The sequence below is a fragment of the Parasteatoda tepidariorum genome, chromosome 5 (assembly GCF_982258835.1).
Source record: "Parasteatoda tepidariorum strain Cologne lab strain chromosome 5, Ptep-v5.0, whole genome shotgun sequence".
In the NCBI taxonomy this organism is placed as follows: Eukaryota; Metazoa; Arthropoda; class Arachnida; order Araneae; family Theridiidae; genus Parasteatoda; species Parasteatoda tepidariorum.
In genome coordinates, this window is record NC_141759.1 from 3,981,861 (window position 1) to 4,001,748 (window position 19,888).

Below are 19,888 nucleotides of genomic sequence, written 5' to 3' on the forward strand. Positions count from 1 at the left end.
AGTACTCTAATTGTTTTTAATTAATATATTTTGCAACTATGTACAATTACACTCTAAACAATCATAGAAAATTGTATTAATTTTTTGTGAAGTTTGACGCGATGTACGGGCACAAAGGGGTTAGATATTGTTAATTTTTATTATACCATTGAAAAATTTGGACTTTAAGCTTTCATTAAAAAAAAATCCAAAAAAACATGTTTTTTGACGAAGTTATTGTCAAATAAAAAAAAAGTTTTTTTTTTCAGAATTTAATGATTTTTCATCAATTATAATGAATTCCGCACAGGAGCTATTTAGGCTCGTCCTCCTACCTTCGGTCTTCGATCGATTAACCAGCATAAATCATATGTGGAAAGTCCTTCAAAGCAGTGGCGAAAAATAGACAAGATAACATTAAAAAAGCTGATTGATCGGATGCCTCGAGTGTGTGCTGCAGTTATAAAAACCCGGGGAGGATATTTTGAAGAAAGCAAAATATGATGTAAAATATTTTTTCATTATTACATTTTTGTTTTCAAATTTTTCTGAGAAAAATGCGAAAAAATAAATTTCAAAATATTAAATTGTAAACGTTGATTCTTATTTCATTATTATTTTTTCCAAAAAAAAAAAAGTTAAAATTGTTATAATAAATTATGAAATAATATTATCGAGAAATATTAAATTTTAATTTATTTTAATTAAAAAAAATTCATATCATATTATAATTACACTAAACTTCATTATAATTGCTGAAAAATCATTAAATTCTGAAAAAAAAATCTTTTTTTTTATTTGACAATAACTTCGTCAAAAAACATGTTTTCTTGGAATTTTTTTTTTTTTAAATGAAAGCTTAAAGTCCAAATTTTTCAATGGTATAATAAAAATTAATACAATTTTCTATGATTGTTTAGAGTGTAATTGTACATAGTTGCAAAATATATTAATTAAAAACAATTAGAGTACATAAAAGTAGAGATTTTAAGCTTCAAAATGAGCTAAAGCAGAAGCATTTTTGATCATTTTTAAAGAAGTTATGACACTTTGAATTGTGCCATTTTTTTATAAGTTTCTAGGTGTACTGATACTTTTGAGCGGTACTGTATATATATATATATATATATATATATATATATATATATATATATATATATATATATATATATATATGTGTGTTACTCCAAATGATCTAAACCAAGAGAATGTCGACTTTCACCGGTGTATGTCAGCAATCACATAGTCGCTTTGGTGAATGTCTGTAATATTTGTTGTATCCCATTTGATATTCATTTATTCGTTAATATTATTATATTTATTCGATATTTTATTGTCTGCCGATGATAGATTAGGAGAAACATCAGTGCTTGGTTAATGCATACTGGGCACTTGACTTTAAAAAACATCGATTTAGGGTTACCGGATAGTGGCACTTTACTAGATCTAGTATATGTTTTGAACATTTGCCAAAGCGACTATGTAATTGACAACATTTACCAGTCAAAGTCAACAAACACCCATTTCTGTCATTCACAGTAACATTTATACTATATACAAAGTTTATATATATATATATATATTGTTAAACTTCACTCCTACAAAATATAACACTTCTCATTATGGACTTTTTTTTTTAAAGTTTCCCATGATACCCTAGTCGCCAAGCAGGCAATTATGATGGAAAAAACTGTTACCAAACACTGAGAGTCATTTGTGCCCTAAAACATTATTTCAATCTCTTGAAATCAGACACAGAAAGCACCTATCTCTACTCTAAATTCCAAAAAGAGAAAAATCATTTTCCCACCTATCTTTAAAGCATGTAAATTTTTTGGCCTTATTCACAACTGAAAATATTGTTCAGCTTATTCACTGCTAAAGGATCAAACATTTTCCTGTCTTTATCTCTGCAAAGAAGGGAGAGAAAATGATGCTGTTCATGTGAAATATTTCGGATTGCAGCATATTTTAATCTTAAATAGACAGGTCACAAGACTAGTTGAAATGACACATTAAATATTCACAATTCCCTTTTCACATTGAAAAATTGTGCAAAGTTCATTGTATACTTCTGTTTCTATCTTTTTCTAAGGGCATCAAATTATATCAAACAATATGTTCTCAAGTTTCTTCTACCAGCAAATATTTTAATCCAAACCTTCAGTCTTGTTTTCCATGTACTGAATAAATTTTTGCCTTGTTTTACATGGGACGAGCAGTTGATAAGTTTTTTCTGCTAAAAGATTTAATTTGGATTTTTCGACAAAACTTTTCTATTTCTTTGATTGTCGGGCAAATGTGTCGTTTCTTAGCTGATTGTGAGCTCATATCTCAAAGGAATCTAAAAATTTCTTATGTAAGCAGTCGTGGATGTAGGCAAGCAGGGGATGGTTCTCCTTAGTGAAAAAAAAAACTTGTACTGTGTTAGCCTTGTCTGGCATGCACATATATAGGATAAAGATAAGCAATGTAGAAGTACCATGGTGGGCCAGAGGATAGAGCATTCGCCTCGCATGGATGTGAACAGGGTTTGAATCCCAAGATGGCTGGTGGATAGGAATTCCGCACCCATCTTGCACCGACCATGGTGCTGACGTAAAATGATCTCAGTGGTAGACGGAACATGGGTTAGAGTCCCTTTGCCCGCTAGACTAACAGTTGGAGGTTTTCATAGTTTTCCTTTCCAGATAGCACAAATACGGATTAGTTCCATCAAAAAGTCCTCCACAAGGGCAAAATTTCTCCCAATGCTTGATCTTGGAGTTCCCATATCTTCTGGATTGGATTCAAAATTTCAAAGTAAAATAAAAAGCAATGAAGAAAAAACGAGTGTGCTATTTCCAAGAAATACACTCAAATTTCTATTGCAGTAATTCTGATCGCTATAGTTGTTCTAGGTAGAACTTCAATTTATATAATCTAATAAAACAATTTTTAAATGTTTTTGAAGACCTCCAAAATTTAGGAAAAGTCATGGAGGTCAAATAAGCTACCATAATTATTTTAGGACTTAGTAGCACATGTGAAAGTTAGGGTCATTCTAGTATCAAAATATTATTTTTTTATTAAAAAATGTTTTATAATTATATTTATTTATTTACTATCGCTCATGTTAAAGAAATATCATGTTAAGTTCGTTAAAAAAGATTTTTTTGTTTATTCAAATTAAAAATGGCATTGAATTAGAAAAAATAAACCAGATAGTCAATTTCTAACACTAAATTGAATGTTTTTATGCAATTTTAAACTCTAACAATTTTTTTTCCAAGTTTTAATTTTAATTAGATATGTATAGAATATTCTCTCGCATTTACAGGTTCTTATTCAGAAATGGATCCACCTGATCATCTGTTTCGCATTCGACTTGTTTGTATCCTTTTAGAAACTTGTGGTCAATATTTCAACAATGGTTCTAGCAAGAAGAAATTAGATTGCTTCCTCATATTTTTCCAGGTTTTACTTTTTTTTTTATGTTAATATTGTTCTATCAATGTATGATTTATATGACAAACTGTTTTAACAAAACTTTATTTTCTAATAGTATTTTAGCTGTTAAATTTTTTATTGTAAACTGAAGAATGATTCCTTTTAAGCTGAAAAGGAAGAGCGTTCGCCTTCCAATGAGGTGCACAAGGTTTGAATCCTATCGATGGCTGGTTGATATGAATTCCGCATCTGACTTGCACCAACCTGACAGGAAATATTCTCAGCGGTAGTTAGTCTCCTTGCCGTCATACTGGGAGGTTTTCGGGGTTTCCCTCTCTATGTAACCCAGATGAGGGATAATTCCCTCAAAGAGTCCTCCACGAGGATAAATTTATCCCAATACTTGATCCAGGAGTTACCTTGTCTTCTGGGTTAGGTTCAAAATTACAAGGCTGCGGAGTCGAACATTCGTAGTCATAAACACAAATATCAGGTTGGCTGGTCGACAATGGTTATGATATAAAGTAAAAAGTAATAAGCTCGTGTGGCTTAAAAGAATCTCCAAAACCAGTGAAACAAGAATGTATTCTGTTGTGTAATAAGAATGTATTTTGAAGTGAAATAAGATTGTATAATGAAGAAAAAGCCTTATAAGCCCCCTCCCTAATGAGAAATTCTTAAGGTGGGACTCGGGTTATGCATTGGATAATGAAATTTTAAAATCCATTTTGCTCCATGCACTGAAAAACTTATGGATTTGCAGGAAAACAAATGTTTGATAAATAGCGAAACATTAATGAGAATAATTTTACAATGTGCAAAATTTTAGTCATTCTAATAAAAATACTGGTATTGCATATTCCATGATTTTCTGTTCACATCTTTTTTTTTTATAACTGTCGTTGAACAACTGACCCAATTTTTTGGGTTTATGACCACTCTGTGGAGTTGTAATTCTGAACCCAATCCCGAAGACAAGGGAAATACTGGATCAAGTATTGGGAGAAATTTTCCTTCAGGGAGAACTTTTTGATAAAACTAACCTGCATTTGTGTTAAATGGAGAGGAAGACCACGAGAACCCCCCACGGTTAGCCTGATGGCAAGGGGACTCTAACCCATGATCTGTCTACCACTGAGGATATTTTATTATCAGCACTGTGATCGGTGCAAGCTGAATGCGGAATTCGTATCACTAGTCATTGCTGGTATTTGAACCCGTTCACCTCATTTGCAGGCAAACACTACATCCCCTGAGCCGCTCGCTTTGCATATCCTGTGTATTTATTACTAAACTAATTAATACATTTTTTGTTCCAACTTAATTTTTAAAATTTCCAGCAAATTTTGACTCTTTCTTTCTGCTACAAACTTGCAGCCCTACCAATAGGTTTAACTGTGATTTTTTTTAAATGCATTTAACAGCTATTACTTAAAATTTTATAATGGAAATAAGATTATTAGTGACTTTAAAAAATTTTGTAGCGTTATTTCTGGATGAAGATGTCAGCTGACATTTACACAGAGGATTATCCTTTTCCTGTGAGTATCAAGTTCATGGTTGTTGATCTGATCACATCCCTCAGACCTAAACTCAAACAATTCGAGAGTCTTGAACAAGCAAACCAGGCTGTGGAAAATTTACTCAATGAATTAAAGCCAAAAGTTGGTAAGGTTCAATTACTTGTTTTATAAATAATCATTCTCTTTTAAATTCAGATTTCAGCCTAACCAGAACATTAAAATTTGTGAAAAATTCTTGAAACAATTTGAAAACAATTAAATTCTTCTAGCTTAGAGCATTATGTTTGCATAACTTATGAGTATTGTGGAAAGGCTTTACAGGAAAAAATATTAGTTTGAAAAAAATAGCTTTGTTAAAGTAATAAAATTAACATAATACAAGAAAATTTAACACGGTAAAGTCCCGATTATCCTAGTTAATGTGCACCGCAGCTAACTTGGATAACTGAAAATGGTGGTGAAAGTGAAGAGTATGAAAAAGGAAAGAGTAGGTATAAATGTAATATATTTAACAAATATAAAATGTATACAAGTAGACCTCATACAATTCATAATATAATTAAAAAACTTACTTAAAAATACTTAAAGAGCATACTTTATGAGAATTAAAAGAGTTTTTACTTAAAAATCGCCCTTCATCGTTTCTTGTTTAAAGCATTGGTGCTTTTCTGCAGCAATGTTTCGCCATTTTTTCAGGGATAACAGGAAGGCTGGTGTCGCCTCTTCTTGTTGTTCTGTATCAGTGGTTTCACACTGGCAGCCTATGAGCCGCATCTGGCCCGCAAAGCTTTTTTTTGTGGCCTGCCAACTAAACTAGTCATTTTTTAGGACAATTATCGTACAAGAAATCTATATTGATTTAAAATACTTTTCTCGTTAAAAAAAAATAAATAAAATAACCTAATTTTTTCATTTTTGTGAAATTCGACTTACCAACGATGCAAAGAAATTTCTTTCTCAGGTTTTGCATCCAAGAAAATATTTATTCAAATATAAAAATAATCGTGTATGTTGCTCTTTTTTATTTCGTTTTTTTTTCTCTCCCAATTTTGTGAATATAATTTAGCATGTGTGCGTACCATAAATTTTCACGAAGAAATTCTCTGATTTAACTTTTTTTTTAAATCAATAAATTTTATCCAAACTTATTTACATTTGTAAATTTAATTATTTACATCTTTAATTTAAAATGAAAATATCTATTTTCTGGTGGTTGCAGCAGACAAACCTCAATTCTCCCATTGAACATTTTGTGTGCTACTATGTAAGTTTTAATACCAACCTTTTTAAAGTTTTATATCTTAACAATGTTGCACATAATTATTTAATACATAGGTGCGAATTAAAGTTATTGTAGCCAGAATTTTTTAATATGCAATTAAATATTTTTAAGAATCTACTTCTTATTTTAATTTGTAATTCAGTACTTTTGTTTTGTACAACTTGATAAAAATCTGAAAGTAACATTTAATGTTCCTTTAAACATAAAAGGGTCGGATATAAAATTTTGACAAAGTTGCAGCCCGCAACATTTCAAGTCATATTTCTCTTGTATAATGGTTGAATTTGTCTATGTTTACATAGGTAGAAGCATTGTTGAAAACTTTTTAAAATATATGAAAAATAATATTCGTTGAGAAATTGTTTTAAAAGGAAATCTAGTAAAATGCTTCAGCAAAAATGTCTTGTTTCCTTTTACAGTTTTGCTGAAGATGTCTCCATAACAAGAACTCTGTTTCTGCTATTTTTCTTCTTCTTTTCTAGCTGAAATCTGTCCCACAATTCTGGATGAAGAGAAGGAAGGAGATGCTGAGCAGCACCAAGCATCCAAAGAAGATAATCTGTGCCCAATTGTAGAAGAGGATGGTATGTGCAATTGAATTTTCAACAACAAAAAAATTCTCAGTCCTTTCTGTGCTTAATTTTGTATGTTCCTTTGTCTCAAAATTCATCCAAAATAAAAATGCGATTTGTTTAATCAATCTTTGAAAATTTTATCGGAGTTAAACTATACATTTTACCAATTTCAAAAAAAAAAAAAAAAAAAATGGCATTTAATTAATTGACTAATTGTATTCAATTGTGTTTTTTTCTTATTATTATTTTCTGTTTATGCTCTCGCCACATATGAAAAAGATTAATCTCATTTAAAAGACTAAGTTAAAGATTATAATCTGCAATAACCATTCTCTTATTTTATTCTTTCCTTAAGTTTATTAACGTTGTTTGTAAATTTAATAAATTAAAAAATAAAAAAACAGTTATTCATAGTAAAGCTCTAACATGAATGCATTCAGCATGTCCCATGATAATTTTCTGTGTTTTATTCATGTTTCTTTTGGTCTATTTGATGTTCTGTTTGAGTTAACTTTTTTTCTATTTAATTACTTCTCTAATCTTTTTACAAACCGATTGTTTGGATAAGTTATGTTTATGCTAGGAATAAAGTGTCGTGATTCTGAATGTCATGGTACAAAAAGTGTAGATCATTGTTTTAAGAGTGTCCAATAAATGTGTTGCAGAAGACATGGACGAGGACATGCAGAGTGAATGCAGTGGTCAAGATGAATGTGACACAGATGGTTTCAGTGGAAGTCAGAGTCAACCTCTAGAGGTACAAATTAAATGCATGCATTCATTGGAAAAGGTCAGCCTTTCTTCTCCTTCCATTAATTGGGATCTTCTTTTTAATTTTGTAACCTTTTATTTTGATTGTGATTGAGTGTCACAAGATGTCATTATAAATGTGTTAACATAAATACCATACGTTAGTTCTATTTTATATTGCACTTTTTGAGGGTAAAACATCATACAGTTGAACCTTGATTGATAATCTCTCATGGGACCATTCATTGTGAACCATAGATTCGGGAAAATGAAAAATGCAGGTCAATATAAAATATAAGATAATGACCTAAAAATGACTGAAATGTAATAAAGAAGCAATGAAAAAGAAAATTAATAAATTTACAATAAGTGTGAAATATTTTGATCGAAAAAATATGTACGTATTTTAAACAAAAGAGGAATAAAGGCATTTATTTATTTAAAATATCACACAACGTGGGAACCTGTTATTTTCCAAAACATTCTAAGAGGATCTAATTAATGTTGTAAGAATACTATAAAATACTGATGAAGCGCCTCTCCAAATTTTGACGAAAAACATGCAGTTTTGTGAGGGGTGATTGAACGGGACTGATTGTAAAATATCGACTATGATTTGTAAAATTTCATGTCTTATGTAATGTATGCTAAAAATATTAATAATTGTAATAACAAGAAATATAAACAATGTATAAAAACCAAATAATTAAATTAAATTAATTATAAATATAGTTACAAATATAGATTTCTAATATATACTGAAATATCCAAATTTTTTACTTTTATGAAAAATTTTGGCGTGCTTATAATGTATGAAATCGATGAGCGCTCAACAAATAACCGGAATTCAAGAACCGCTCAACAACCTTCCAGAATTATATCTGTGATAGAATTCAATGAACGGATACCACTAGTTATGAATCATTGCTGTTTTGAGAGGGGTCGGGAGCTGTATTAAGATCACTGTACTTTTTTATTGCTGATTGTGAGATTTGTATTAAGTTCACGGTCGTGGTCGCTCCTGTGTTGCCTTTAGCTGTTGAGTGTATATGTTGTGTGTGATTGAGACTGAGAAGCTACAACGTGAGGAGGATACGTCAACTGCTCAATGTGGACCATCCATTGAAGGAGGCATATTCCAATCAAAGTGGGCGTTACTTTTAAGATAGGAAGCATGTTCACATCATATTCGAAGGTCACCAATGTGGAGATGGTAGCTATCAACAGTGTCAACTTTCATCTATGAAAAGATACTCCATCATAGAATTGAGTTAACATGTCTTATATACTAGTGAATTGGAATTACATTTTTGTAGTGGTAGATGCACTACACTCTTCCCCTTGAATAATTCTCAAGGAAGGAAAGCTTCTTTCTGCTATTTTGTACCCCATCGTCTTTTCATTTCGTCTTTATCATCCTGTGAGGCAATGCTCTCATTTCAGCTTAATACAGTTGTAACAAAAAAATAACTGTTCACAGAAACTGTAAATGGAAGCGGATATTTATTCAATATTGATCGCACGTCTAAATGTCTCAGAAATTGTAGAAAAAGAATTTAATTCGTATAATTGTTGGAACTCGCTTTTTTTTAGTTGGAGTGTTTTATCCATATCTTATGGTAGCAATAGTGATGGGATTGTTAAAGCATAACGATATATACGAGAAGACAAGAGATGTGGGAACAATTATGATTTAAATATGTTAGTCACATTTTTATGACTGCAGTTTTACTTTACTCATGTTGGCTCTCGCTGTACTTTTTTTTTAAATTTTTTTTTTAGTATTTGGGGCACTCTTTCAAAAAGACGTTGCATTTCCCTGATATAGTTTTATTACGTTTTATGTAATTTTAGTTTTTATTTTTAAATTGCTAATAAAATTTTTTATTTATTGGATAATGTGTTCTATTTACTCAGGATGATGAGAATGAGGTGGACAACAGTCGACCTGTGATGTCCCAAAGTGATGGCGATATTGATCCTGCCTCTGAGGGAACGGAAGATGCACCCCTCGTACGTCCCGTCACAAAGCAGGTACAGACGGCCGAGGACGATGATTTCATGACTGCTTTCGACAGAATGCTGTCCGAGAGCATGCTGGTAAGGATTCAGACATTCACATTTTAACTTACATTAAAACTTTAAAAACGGAAAGTGTTTCCTAAAGAAAATAGCCTCTCAAATAAGTGAGACAAGTTCGAAAATTGCTTGGACAGTTTGGTTTGTTTCTTACTTCTCATAACCTGCTTGATACAGATATAATATATTCATATTAGTAGCTATTCAGATATAAGGAGAATATTTTTCTGTTTTATTTATTTTTATTCCTCTATTTTTACTTTCTCCTCAAAAATTCTTATTTTTTCCATGTTTTCAGCCACTGATTTTTTTTATTGTTTTAGTAGTTTTTAAAATATAATTTTCTAATTTATGATAATTCTAAAAACTTCATAACTGAAAAATCTTTATTTGGTTGTGAGTTAAACATGTTTATTGTAGTGCTTCCTTAAATTAGCTGTAAAATTTCTAACCAGAATAATATTTAGTTACATTCATCAAGGAACATAAGATGGGTTTTAATCTTCAGAAAATAGTATCAAAAACTTTATACAGAGATTAAGGACTCCATTTTACTATTGGGTGTTTCTGTATATTTTACTGTTATTTAGTAAAGATACACTTTTAAGTAATTGTTTTTTTGACGAAAAAAATGTCACCTTTGGATAAAGCATAGCTTATTACAATACATAAATAATTAATATATATAAAAGTAAAATTATGCGTGAAGGACTGTTGAACTTTAAATACGGACATAAAAATTTTCTAAGGTAAAAGTTTTAAAATGAAAATCCAATTTGAAATAGAAAGGGGAACATTTCATTAAATTACATAAAACAAACTGGGAATATTAAAAACATTTTTAAAAAAAAATTATTGTTGAGATGAGACATATTTTACTATGAATATTTGACGAATTCAACTTCTTTCCTCTTTGTTGTGCTTATATGTAATAAATTGTGTCTCATATTAAAATACGTTTGCATACATTTATTTTTTATTTTTTTATTTGCTATCTATTACTATAAAGTTTTTGTCTTATACAATTATTTTTGTATTGTTTTAAAAATAAATATTTAGATTATTTGTATAACAAAGGTAATTCTATGTACTTTTTTACAATAATATCTACCGAAACAAATGCTAAAATGTATACATAAAAAAATCATGGAATTTATTGTTTGTGTTTTCCATTTGTAGTATTAATAAAATTTTATAATTTTGATAATTCACTTTCAGCATCGTAATCAGGAGTCAGTCAAACCACAAGTAGACATTGTCATCCCAATGAATATTAAAGGAACCAATAAAAAAACAGGTACACATTTATCAAAAATTCATGTATTATTTTTCAATTTTCAATACATATTTTGTTAGTTATTTTGAACAATTTTTTTCGTAAAATTTTTATAATTGCTTTATTATTTTGATTATTAATTTTTTGTTCTCTGTATTTGGTAACTCTGTATTCAATCTCATCATTTCAACTAATAATTTGTTCTACAGGAATTGTCTATTAGTTATTTGAAAGGTAATTTTAACATATTTTAATAGAAAATGTGAATGCAGCAATTCATTATACTATAGCTTGTAAATTGCTCAAAATTGAAAAGTAAATTCTACATATTTCAGTAAAAAATATTGCTGTAAAAATTTATTATGCAATAATAGCTTGTAAATTAATCAAAATTTAGTTTTAGCATATTTTTTGTAAAAAGGTGTCTGTCTAGTTTGTTCAAGATATTTAAAAAAATTTTATTGCACGATTTTATTTATTAATTAAATTTTTCACCTAAAGAATTCTTTACCCTAAATATACCAACATTTTACAATATAATACAACATACAATAACTGGTCTTTTGACCAGTTAACTAACTAAATCTTAAATTGTTAACTAAATCTTCATTTAAATAGTTTGGAATGTTTTTCAAATTATTATTTTATGCTTGAGAAAAATCCATTTTTGTAAGCTTTTGAACACATCTTCATTCAGGCACATTCTTTTTTCTGAGAATTTCTTTTTTTCTTATAACCATCGTTGAACAGCCGACCCAATTTTATGTGTTTGGGACTACTCGTGTTCCTCGCCTTGTCATTTTGAACCCAATACAGAAGACAAGGGAACTCCTGGATCGAGTATTGGGAGAAATTTGCCTTCATAGAGGACTTTTGGATGGAACTAACCCGCATTTGCGTTATATGAAGAAGACCATGAGAACCTGACGACAAGGGGACCTTAATCCATAATCCGTCTACCACTGAGGATATTTCACGTCAGCATTGTGGTCGATGCGAGCCAGATGCGGAATTCGTATCGACAGGGATTCGAACCCGGTTCGCCTCATTGGAAGGCGAACGCTCTACCCCCTGAGCCATCTCGGCTCTGAGAATTTCTTAATGAAAACTGAAGCTCCTTTATTTCTTCAATAAATGAAATATTTTTTAAATTTTAATTACAAAAGCATTTTTAATATGGCATACGCCAAGATTAAATAAATTTTTGGAGTGAACAAAATATTTATTATCAGTAAAGTTTTTTTTTTATCTTCTTTCTTCAAACCAACTTCATTTGAGCCATCTGATATTCAATGTTTTGACCATTAAGTACAACTGTTGCTTTACCCAGGTAAAATAAATAGTTGCTGGTTATAACAAAATTTTATGCATTATCAGGGTTCCCACGGTCCTTGAGAGTCCTTGAAAGTCCTTGAATTTTTTTTTGCTAAATTTAGGTCCTTGAAAGTGCTTGAAAAACGTCTTAGGTCCTTGAAAAACTTGATAGGTCCTCGAATTTGTCCAATACTGCCGGCGGCCCTTTTTATAAAACACCCGCGGATCTTTCTAGTTCTTTCTGTTTTGTTCCCGAACTCTCTCACGTGGTTTTTAACGCCACCGTTTCTAACCGGGCCTAGCGTCTTGGTGTCTGCCAAGCACGCGGAGCACAGCAGACAATCAATGCGTTCGGGGCGAGACTCCACTTCATCTTCTGTCACATATGCTTAGATCTTCTTTTTTCTTAACGAAACTGGAATACTCTCGAATTTCGTAACAATATGTACCTTGTAGTTTTCAATAAATTTGCCGTTTTACCATCCGCACTTGTCCTTACGTTTGCGTCATTTCAAAACTTTATTGTAAAGCGTATTCACAAAGGCACGGCTTCGTATTTGTGTTATGTAGTTTAGACTAGTTATGCCTGGGAAGTTTTATTTTAATCCCCAACGGATGGATAATCAAGCTTATAAAGAATGGATTTTATCGATGCTCGAAAAGAAGTTCAGAGCCAAGTGCCGATTATGCATGAAGGAGATCGATATCGCGAAAATGGAAGAATCTGCTCTGAAATCACACATCAAAGAAAGGTAAAACAAAAAAGCAGTCTCATGCCCTGAGTTCTCTTTTTCCAAAGACATCAACATCTAATTCATCTGGTGTAAATACTCCTTCAACATCGTGTGCCCCATGTGAAACAGAAACTTTAGTGGCCGAGGTAACATTGTCTTCTTATCTGGTCAAAAGGAATGTGCTTGATGCTGAAATTCTCTGGAGTCTGAAGTGCATCACTAGTAATTATTCATGTAACTCCCGTGAAGGGATTAGTAAATTGTTCTCCAAAATGTTTGCTGATAGCTGTATAGCGAGACAATTTTTTTGTAGTGCCACAAAGTGAGCCTATTTGGGCTCCTTTGGATTGGCACTATACTTCAAAGGGATTCTTATAAATGAGCTGAAGAATGTTGATTGCTACACTGTACTCTTTGATGAGACGTTAAGTCAGTCTCTACAATCTAAGCAGATGGACATTATGGTAAGGAATTGATAATAAAGTTTGCACTAAGTATCTTACCTTCCAATTTATGGGTCATGGAACTGCGGAAAATATTTTGTCCTCTCTTTATAAATGCATGGATGATGGTTAAAAGCTCTCTAAAATACTTCAATTATCCATGGATGGACCCTATGTCAATTGGAAATTCTATTAGAAGCTTCAGTGTGAATTAAAAGAGAAATATTCCCACCAGCTCATATTCATTGGCAGTTGTGGATTACACATAACGAATAATGCTTTTAAACATGGTGAAAATGGGATATGTTCCTTCTAATTTTTATTTTCAGAAATAATTGTTGCTGCATAACATTTAGAGAAGGTTGTGTAAATTATGGATGAATAATTTCAGAAACGATGTTTAATAGAGGAGACGAGGGGGTTATGGAATAGTCACGGAATATGGAATACCTAAGATTTAACTCTGTCTTTCATGCAGCCTTCACATGGAAATACACAGGATTAAAGGATTTCACCATTAACACCTCATTACCATTAGTTATAGATTGTGCTGAAAATGATTTTGTGAATTAATATGTAAAACCAGTAGGGTTGTTTTTAAAAAAATCAGGGATGAGATTTTTCCGCTTTTTTCACTTTTATCTCTTGAATTTCAGTTTTTTTTAATCAAAAATTCAGATTTTTCTAAAAATTTCACTTTTTTTATAAGTATTCCGCTTTTTCAGAAAATTCACCGATTTTCAAAGAGAAACAGAAAATTCAAACTACATAGCTAGCAATCCTTTCTCATTTTTACTTATTATAGCTATTTTCTCCCCTTTTACTACAGCAGCTGATAAGATTTTCCGAATTTTTTACCCGCCCTCCCGATAGATGCGATTTTTGTAGTACAAGCGACGCTGCTTCTGACAAGCCTTTTAGAGGTTCCAAGCCTGGAATCTGCTAATATCTCCATTCTTATTCACACGATTTTAATATCAAACATAGCTTTCCATATTTGCGTGTTACGATTCTTATTCACGCGATTTGAATATTGTATGTTGCGATTCTTATTTACGAGATTTAAAAATCCGATATTGTGATTCGTATTTATGCCTTTTTAAAAACCTATATAGCGATTCGTATTCACGCAAGTTTAAAATTAATGTCTTGATTTGCTCATGCGGTTTATAATATCAAACATTGATTTTCGTATTTATACGTGATTTTAAAGTAAGGGATTGGGATTCGCATTCACGCATTCTGAAAATTATGCATCATAACTCTTATTTATGCAATCTAAAAATTACGCATCATGATTCGTATTTACGCAATCTAAAAAGTATGAATCGTGATTTGTATTTACGCGTTTTAAAAATTCTATATCCCAGTTTGTATTTCCTCATTTTCAAAATCGTATATCTAGTTTCATATTCATGTGATTTCAAAATCCATAATTGTTATTCATATTCACGCTATTTTAAAATCAACTATCGCGATTCTTGTAAGAAGTAAATTATTTTTTTAAATTAGTTACTATAAAGGTGACTGTTTTTCTAACGACGATTATTAGTATATGTAAGTGTTACAACATCAGAGAAACTGGAAGGGAATATATTCAAAACTTACATTCTGTGCTTGCAAAGAAGAAAAAATAGGATTTGTCACAAGATGTTTGAAGATGGACTAACGACTAAATATAGCAAACATAAAAGATATAGCAAACAAAAGCAATCACTTAAAAAGGGATTTAATTTAATTTTTTTTTTTTTTTTGGAAAAAGAGTTAATTAACTCATCATCAAAATTTTATTTATAATTGCTGTTATTTATGCTATAAAAGGCAAAATTCTTATCAAATAAAAAACAATTATCTAAATAGTTACTGATTGTCATGTAATTTTTCAAACTAAAATAGCAATTTTTGTATGTAAAGGAGTTACTATATATTTCTACTTCACTGTTATTGATATGTTTCAAAGGGCTCTAGTTAGATTAGACTATAATATTAACATAATGATTCGGTCCATTGTTAAAGTTTTTTTTTCCAATATAATTTAAAAAGTAATATTACTGATATATTTGCTATAAATCACATAACAGTATTTATTAAAAGAAATGAAATATTAATGTATATTCTCAGTAGTTTTAATTTGCTAAACCAGGTAGTTTTTCAAGTAATAATTGTCTCTTATGTGAACTGAGGAAAATTATAATTTCCAGCTTTATTTTTTCAATTGGTAATTTTTATTTTCACTAAATGTTAAGTAGCAATGTAATCATTTATATAATAATAGATTAGTACAAAATTGTATGTCAACACATTATTTATTACCTTAAACTGTCTGGAATTTATTATCAAAGGGTTGCGCTTGCGTAAAATTTATGATCGTGGAAATTCAGCTTTTTTGCCTTTTGGCTAATCTCATCCCTAAAAAATATAAATTTTAGTCCATAATACATATACTCTCTTCTCTCTATATAGGCAAAGCATTCAGGTATTATATTTGAAATTAATTATTGCCACAACAAGCATTGTTGCTTCTAGTGAAATAGAAGAGAATAATTTTTGAAATTGGTCTTAGATTAAGGTCCTTGAAAATTTTGTTGAGGTCCTTGAAAAGTCCTGGAAAGTCCTTGAATTTCAATCTCATTATAGAGTGGGAACCCTGTATAATAAAAATTCAAATTTTTTAAAATAAAGTACTTAAAGGGATAAATAATCAGTATTTAATATTAAGATTTTTTTATCAGTACTTAATATAGTTTGTTTTTCAAAGTGCAACAGCGTACCAAGTTTTTCTTCTCCTTCTAAACCAGCTTCATTCGATTCATCTGTTATTCAAAGTGTAGTCCAATTCAGATAGGGAAAGTACTGTATTTTCCCTGAGCTCCAAATTGGCGAGATTCAAAATAAATTTTTGTTAAAATGCTTTATAATAAATTTTTAAAAAAAATGTTATTGTTAGCATCGAAATTTAAAAAGTTATTTTTTACTTTAATTAGAAAAGAAATTTCAATTTGAAATAGCAATAAGGTGTTGCTTCTGGGGTTAGGAAAAAGTTGTATCCAAGTTTCTTAGCTCATTCTTGGAAATAAAATTTGAGAAAGAATTTTATGTATTTTATTATTTAGTTGAACAAATATCCATTATGAATAATCCATCCATTTTATGAATAATCCATTTTTTAATGGCCCCACATTTTTATCACAGTAATTTCTTCTTGCTCATGGTTAGTCCTATTATTTGTCTTACTTTTTAACTTCATAATTATTTTTCCCTAAAATTGTCAGTAACATTTTCTTATGTGTAGGGTAGTGTATACGTATCTTTATATTGATTGAAAAAACTTTTCGTTTCAGTTACAATATTGGAACTGAAAGATGTTGAAAAGCCTACAATGAATTTCGTTTTAATGACAAGGAAAGGCAATAAACAACAGGTATTTTATTTTTAAAATATGAATTATTTTCTATTTCTTGTTTTCCCCAGGATCAGGCTTACCCGAAAAAGTTAGTAATTTTAATGGGATAGCTGCAAGTGATGTAGTATGGGTATCTCGATCCTAATTGATTGTTGAAATGTGATATTTGTTTATGTTACCGACTGTTTTTTCAATTCTATTTGGAGTAAGCCAAGTCCATCAAGTATCAATTTTCTCAAGTGACACATTCTAATTTCTTCCACAAAGATTCTTTCTCAAAGATTTCAATTCTTTCAATATAGATTTACACAGAGACTTAACACAAATATAGGCACGAAGCCATGTGAAACATGAACAAACTAATTCTTCATCGAAGTTGTCAGGTGCACAAAACAAAAATATATCACGGTTACAATAAAATGCGTATGCAAATAATAATAATAAGTTTAATAAAAGAAGTAGACGAGAACAAATTATATTTCAACTCATTCGATGTGCGATACGGCTCTGTATTTCACTAACTTCACATTAATTAGCATTTAAACTTATGCAGAGAAACTTAGCTCAACTTTAATACGCCATTTTGCTGATATAAAGATTAGCTGCCGCTGACGTCACATGTGTGAGTATGGGAGGTATTCTTCTTCTTGAAGTGCAAGTACCCAATTCTGAAATCTGCATGTTAAATCTTCGCCTAGTGAAAATTTAAGTCTTACAAAATGTAATATTTGACATATTTTTTGTCCAAAAGTAAGTTTCATTGCTTATTGAATAAATAATATTGCTATAAATAGAAAAATTATGGTCTGGAAATTATTGATACTTTACGGGAAAACCCAGGAGGCTCTGAGTTCTGATATTGTTTTAGAACCTTGTTAAAGAAAATATTTTTCAGGGAGGGTGGTAATAAAATTTTTTAGTTGAAAAATAGAACGCATTAAAGAAAGTGACTTTATTCCCCCTGCAGAATTTTTTTTTAAAAATAGCTTTTTTAAAGATACTCATTAAAAAATTTATTACTCTGCTCATTTTTTCAAAAAATAATTAATTTGCTTTACTTATTTTATTCATTGAAATTATTTTAATACGTCTAAAATTTTCAATAATTTTGGAATTAGTTATATCAACAATATTAACTGTGCAAAGGTTTTACCTGCTGAATTTCATGAAGGTCTTGAAACTCTCAGATGATATTAGAATTCAGACATGGACAGGAATTTCTGCTTTTAAAAATAAGTAGGCAAAAAATTCTATGTGCCCAGAGCAAAAATCAATGCTGCTATCCTTATAAACATGACCATCCTATGAGGTTTGCTTCTTAAAATCACTTTAACACTTTCTTATTTTAATTTTTTAAATTTATATAAAAAATTACATTTTTGTTTATAAAAATTTCTTTTTTATACTCTTTTTACAGTTCAAAAATTTATCTGTTCCTGTCTCCTCAGAATTAGCACAAAATCTAAAAGACAGGGAAGAGGTAAGAATGTTTTGAATTATAGTTGACTTATTTTTGCCCTTTTTAGTAGTTTCATTAAAAAAAAAAATTCTGTTATTTCAGGCTGAGAGAATGGAAAAACAACATGTGAAGTTACTCACTCTTAACATTAATGAAAGACAAGAAGAGGAAGATTATCAAGGTATGCTATTGTGTTAACAAATAAAAATAAAAAAAATTCTTGTTAGTTCTAGCTGTAGCACCCAATGTGCATCATTTGCCAGAGTAAAACACTGTGCACTAACCCATATGTAGAAACAAATAACAAGTTGCCTTATTAAACAATAAGTAAACATATACAAAAATAATATAAGTCAAAGAAGTTTGGCTCAAACCTTCCAATATCTCTCTTAGATGTCACTAGAGAGTGCTTCAAGATGCTCAGCATCCATCACTTAGTCATTATTGCTTAAAATATAATTTAGGGTAGATAATAATCCAAATCTATGCAGATAACATTAAAAAAAATTTTTATTTACTGATTTGTGAGATTGCAAAACTTAGGAAATAACTTTTTTAATCAGCCTAAATGGGTTTAGAGGAATAGAAAATTTTTAGATTTTCTAAGCAATTAAGTAGAGCTGGGCGATATATTCTAGGAATCTAAAATTTTTTTGGTATGAGAATTCTAATTCAGCCCCAGCAGCATGTAAATATTTAATCAGGATGATAGTGAAATACTAATGAAGCGCACCTATAATTTCGACGAAAACCGTCTAGATGCATGAATAACAGATAAACAGCACCAAAGAGAGAGGAAATCTTTAATTGGAAATGGAATTAGTGTAGTCTATATTTGTTTTCCTAGTCTAACGCACTGCTGTTTTAAAAGAGTTGTGTAGTGATCTGAAAAACCACTGGTTTGTAAAAATTCCCTACAACTACTTTTAATGTAGTTTATTAAAGAAACTAGATTCAAATGTGACTAATTTTTTTTTAATTTTATTGTTATGAATCTTATGAAAATCAATCAGCACAGCATATTTATCATTCTTAATGTATTGTACTGTTAGGAAATTAGGTTTAAAACATAGGTTGAAATCTGAAGTATGGCAAAATTATCTTTACAAATATTTCTAAATACATATCACTTAAATAATATCTGTACGAAGTTGCCTAAATTTATCATTTAATCAGATAATTAAGATTGTATTAAACAGATAATTTAGATTGGCTTTAACAAATTTGTTTAAATTTATTACTTAAAAATTAACTATCCAAATTTACCTTGTTAACATTGCCTAATAAACATTATATCACCCGCATTTTTTTACTTATTTATACTTATAAAATACATTACAAATGCATTTTCTTCAAATATACTTTCATCACTTATCACTTAAAAATTATCTCTATAAATTTACCTAAATATTTCTGACTTAAAAATTATCTATACAAATTTACCTAAATATTCAACACTTGAAAATTATCCATACAAATTTGCCTAAATAAATGTCAGCATAAAAAAATATTGTTTCCGTCTTGAGTTCAGATATTATTTAAATATACGCTGAGCATAAATATTTGGGATAGGTTCTTTACTGTTAGCTAGGGTCTAGACTAAATTCTGCATAGAATTCAAAATTGTTATCAAGGTTTTGAA

The 19,888-nt window shown here is 30.0% G+C and overlaps 1 protein-coding gene across 39 annotated transcripts in view; it reads left to right on the top strand.

Moving 5' to 3' along the window:
- Upf2 (UPF2 regulator of nonsense mediated mRNA decay) overlaps positions 1-19,888 on the top strand; it is a 91,310-nt gene that overhangs the window by 50,791 nt on the left and 20,631 nt on the right. For 21 of the 39 annotated variants that reach the window (XR_015433583.1, XR_015433582.1, XR_011637729.2 and 18 more), the window contains 9 exons: positions 3,299-3,435; positions 4,893-5,076; positions 6,696-6,797; positions 7,454-7,545; positions 9,456-9,638; positions 10,836-10,914; positions 16,726-16,805; positions 18,205-18,267; positions 18,349-18,427. Coding sequence is in view for 35 of the 39 variants with exons in the window: in XM_087163170.1 (XP_087019296.1) it covers positions 3,299-3,435; positions 4,893-5,076; positions 6,696-6,797; positions 7,454-7,545; positions 9,456-9,638; positions 10,836-10,914; positions 16,726-16,805; positions 18,205-18,267; positions 18,349-18,427 (999 nt within the window). In the remaining 4 variants the exon portion in view is untranslated. Of the gene's footprint in view, positions 1-3,298; positions 3,436-4,892; positions 5,077-6,695; positions 6,798-7,453; positions 7,579-9,455; positions 9,639-10,835; positions 10,915-16,725; positions 16,806-18,204; positions 18,268-18,348; positions 18,428-19,888 lie in introns of all 39 variants that reach the window. The other 18 variants (XR_011637728.2, XM_087163165.1, XM_071185414.2 and 15 more) reach the window with 1 other exon arrangement.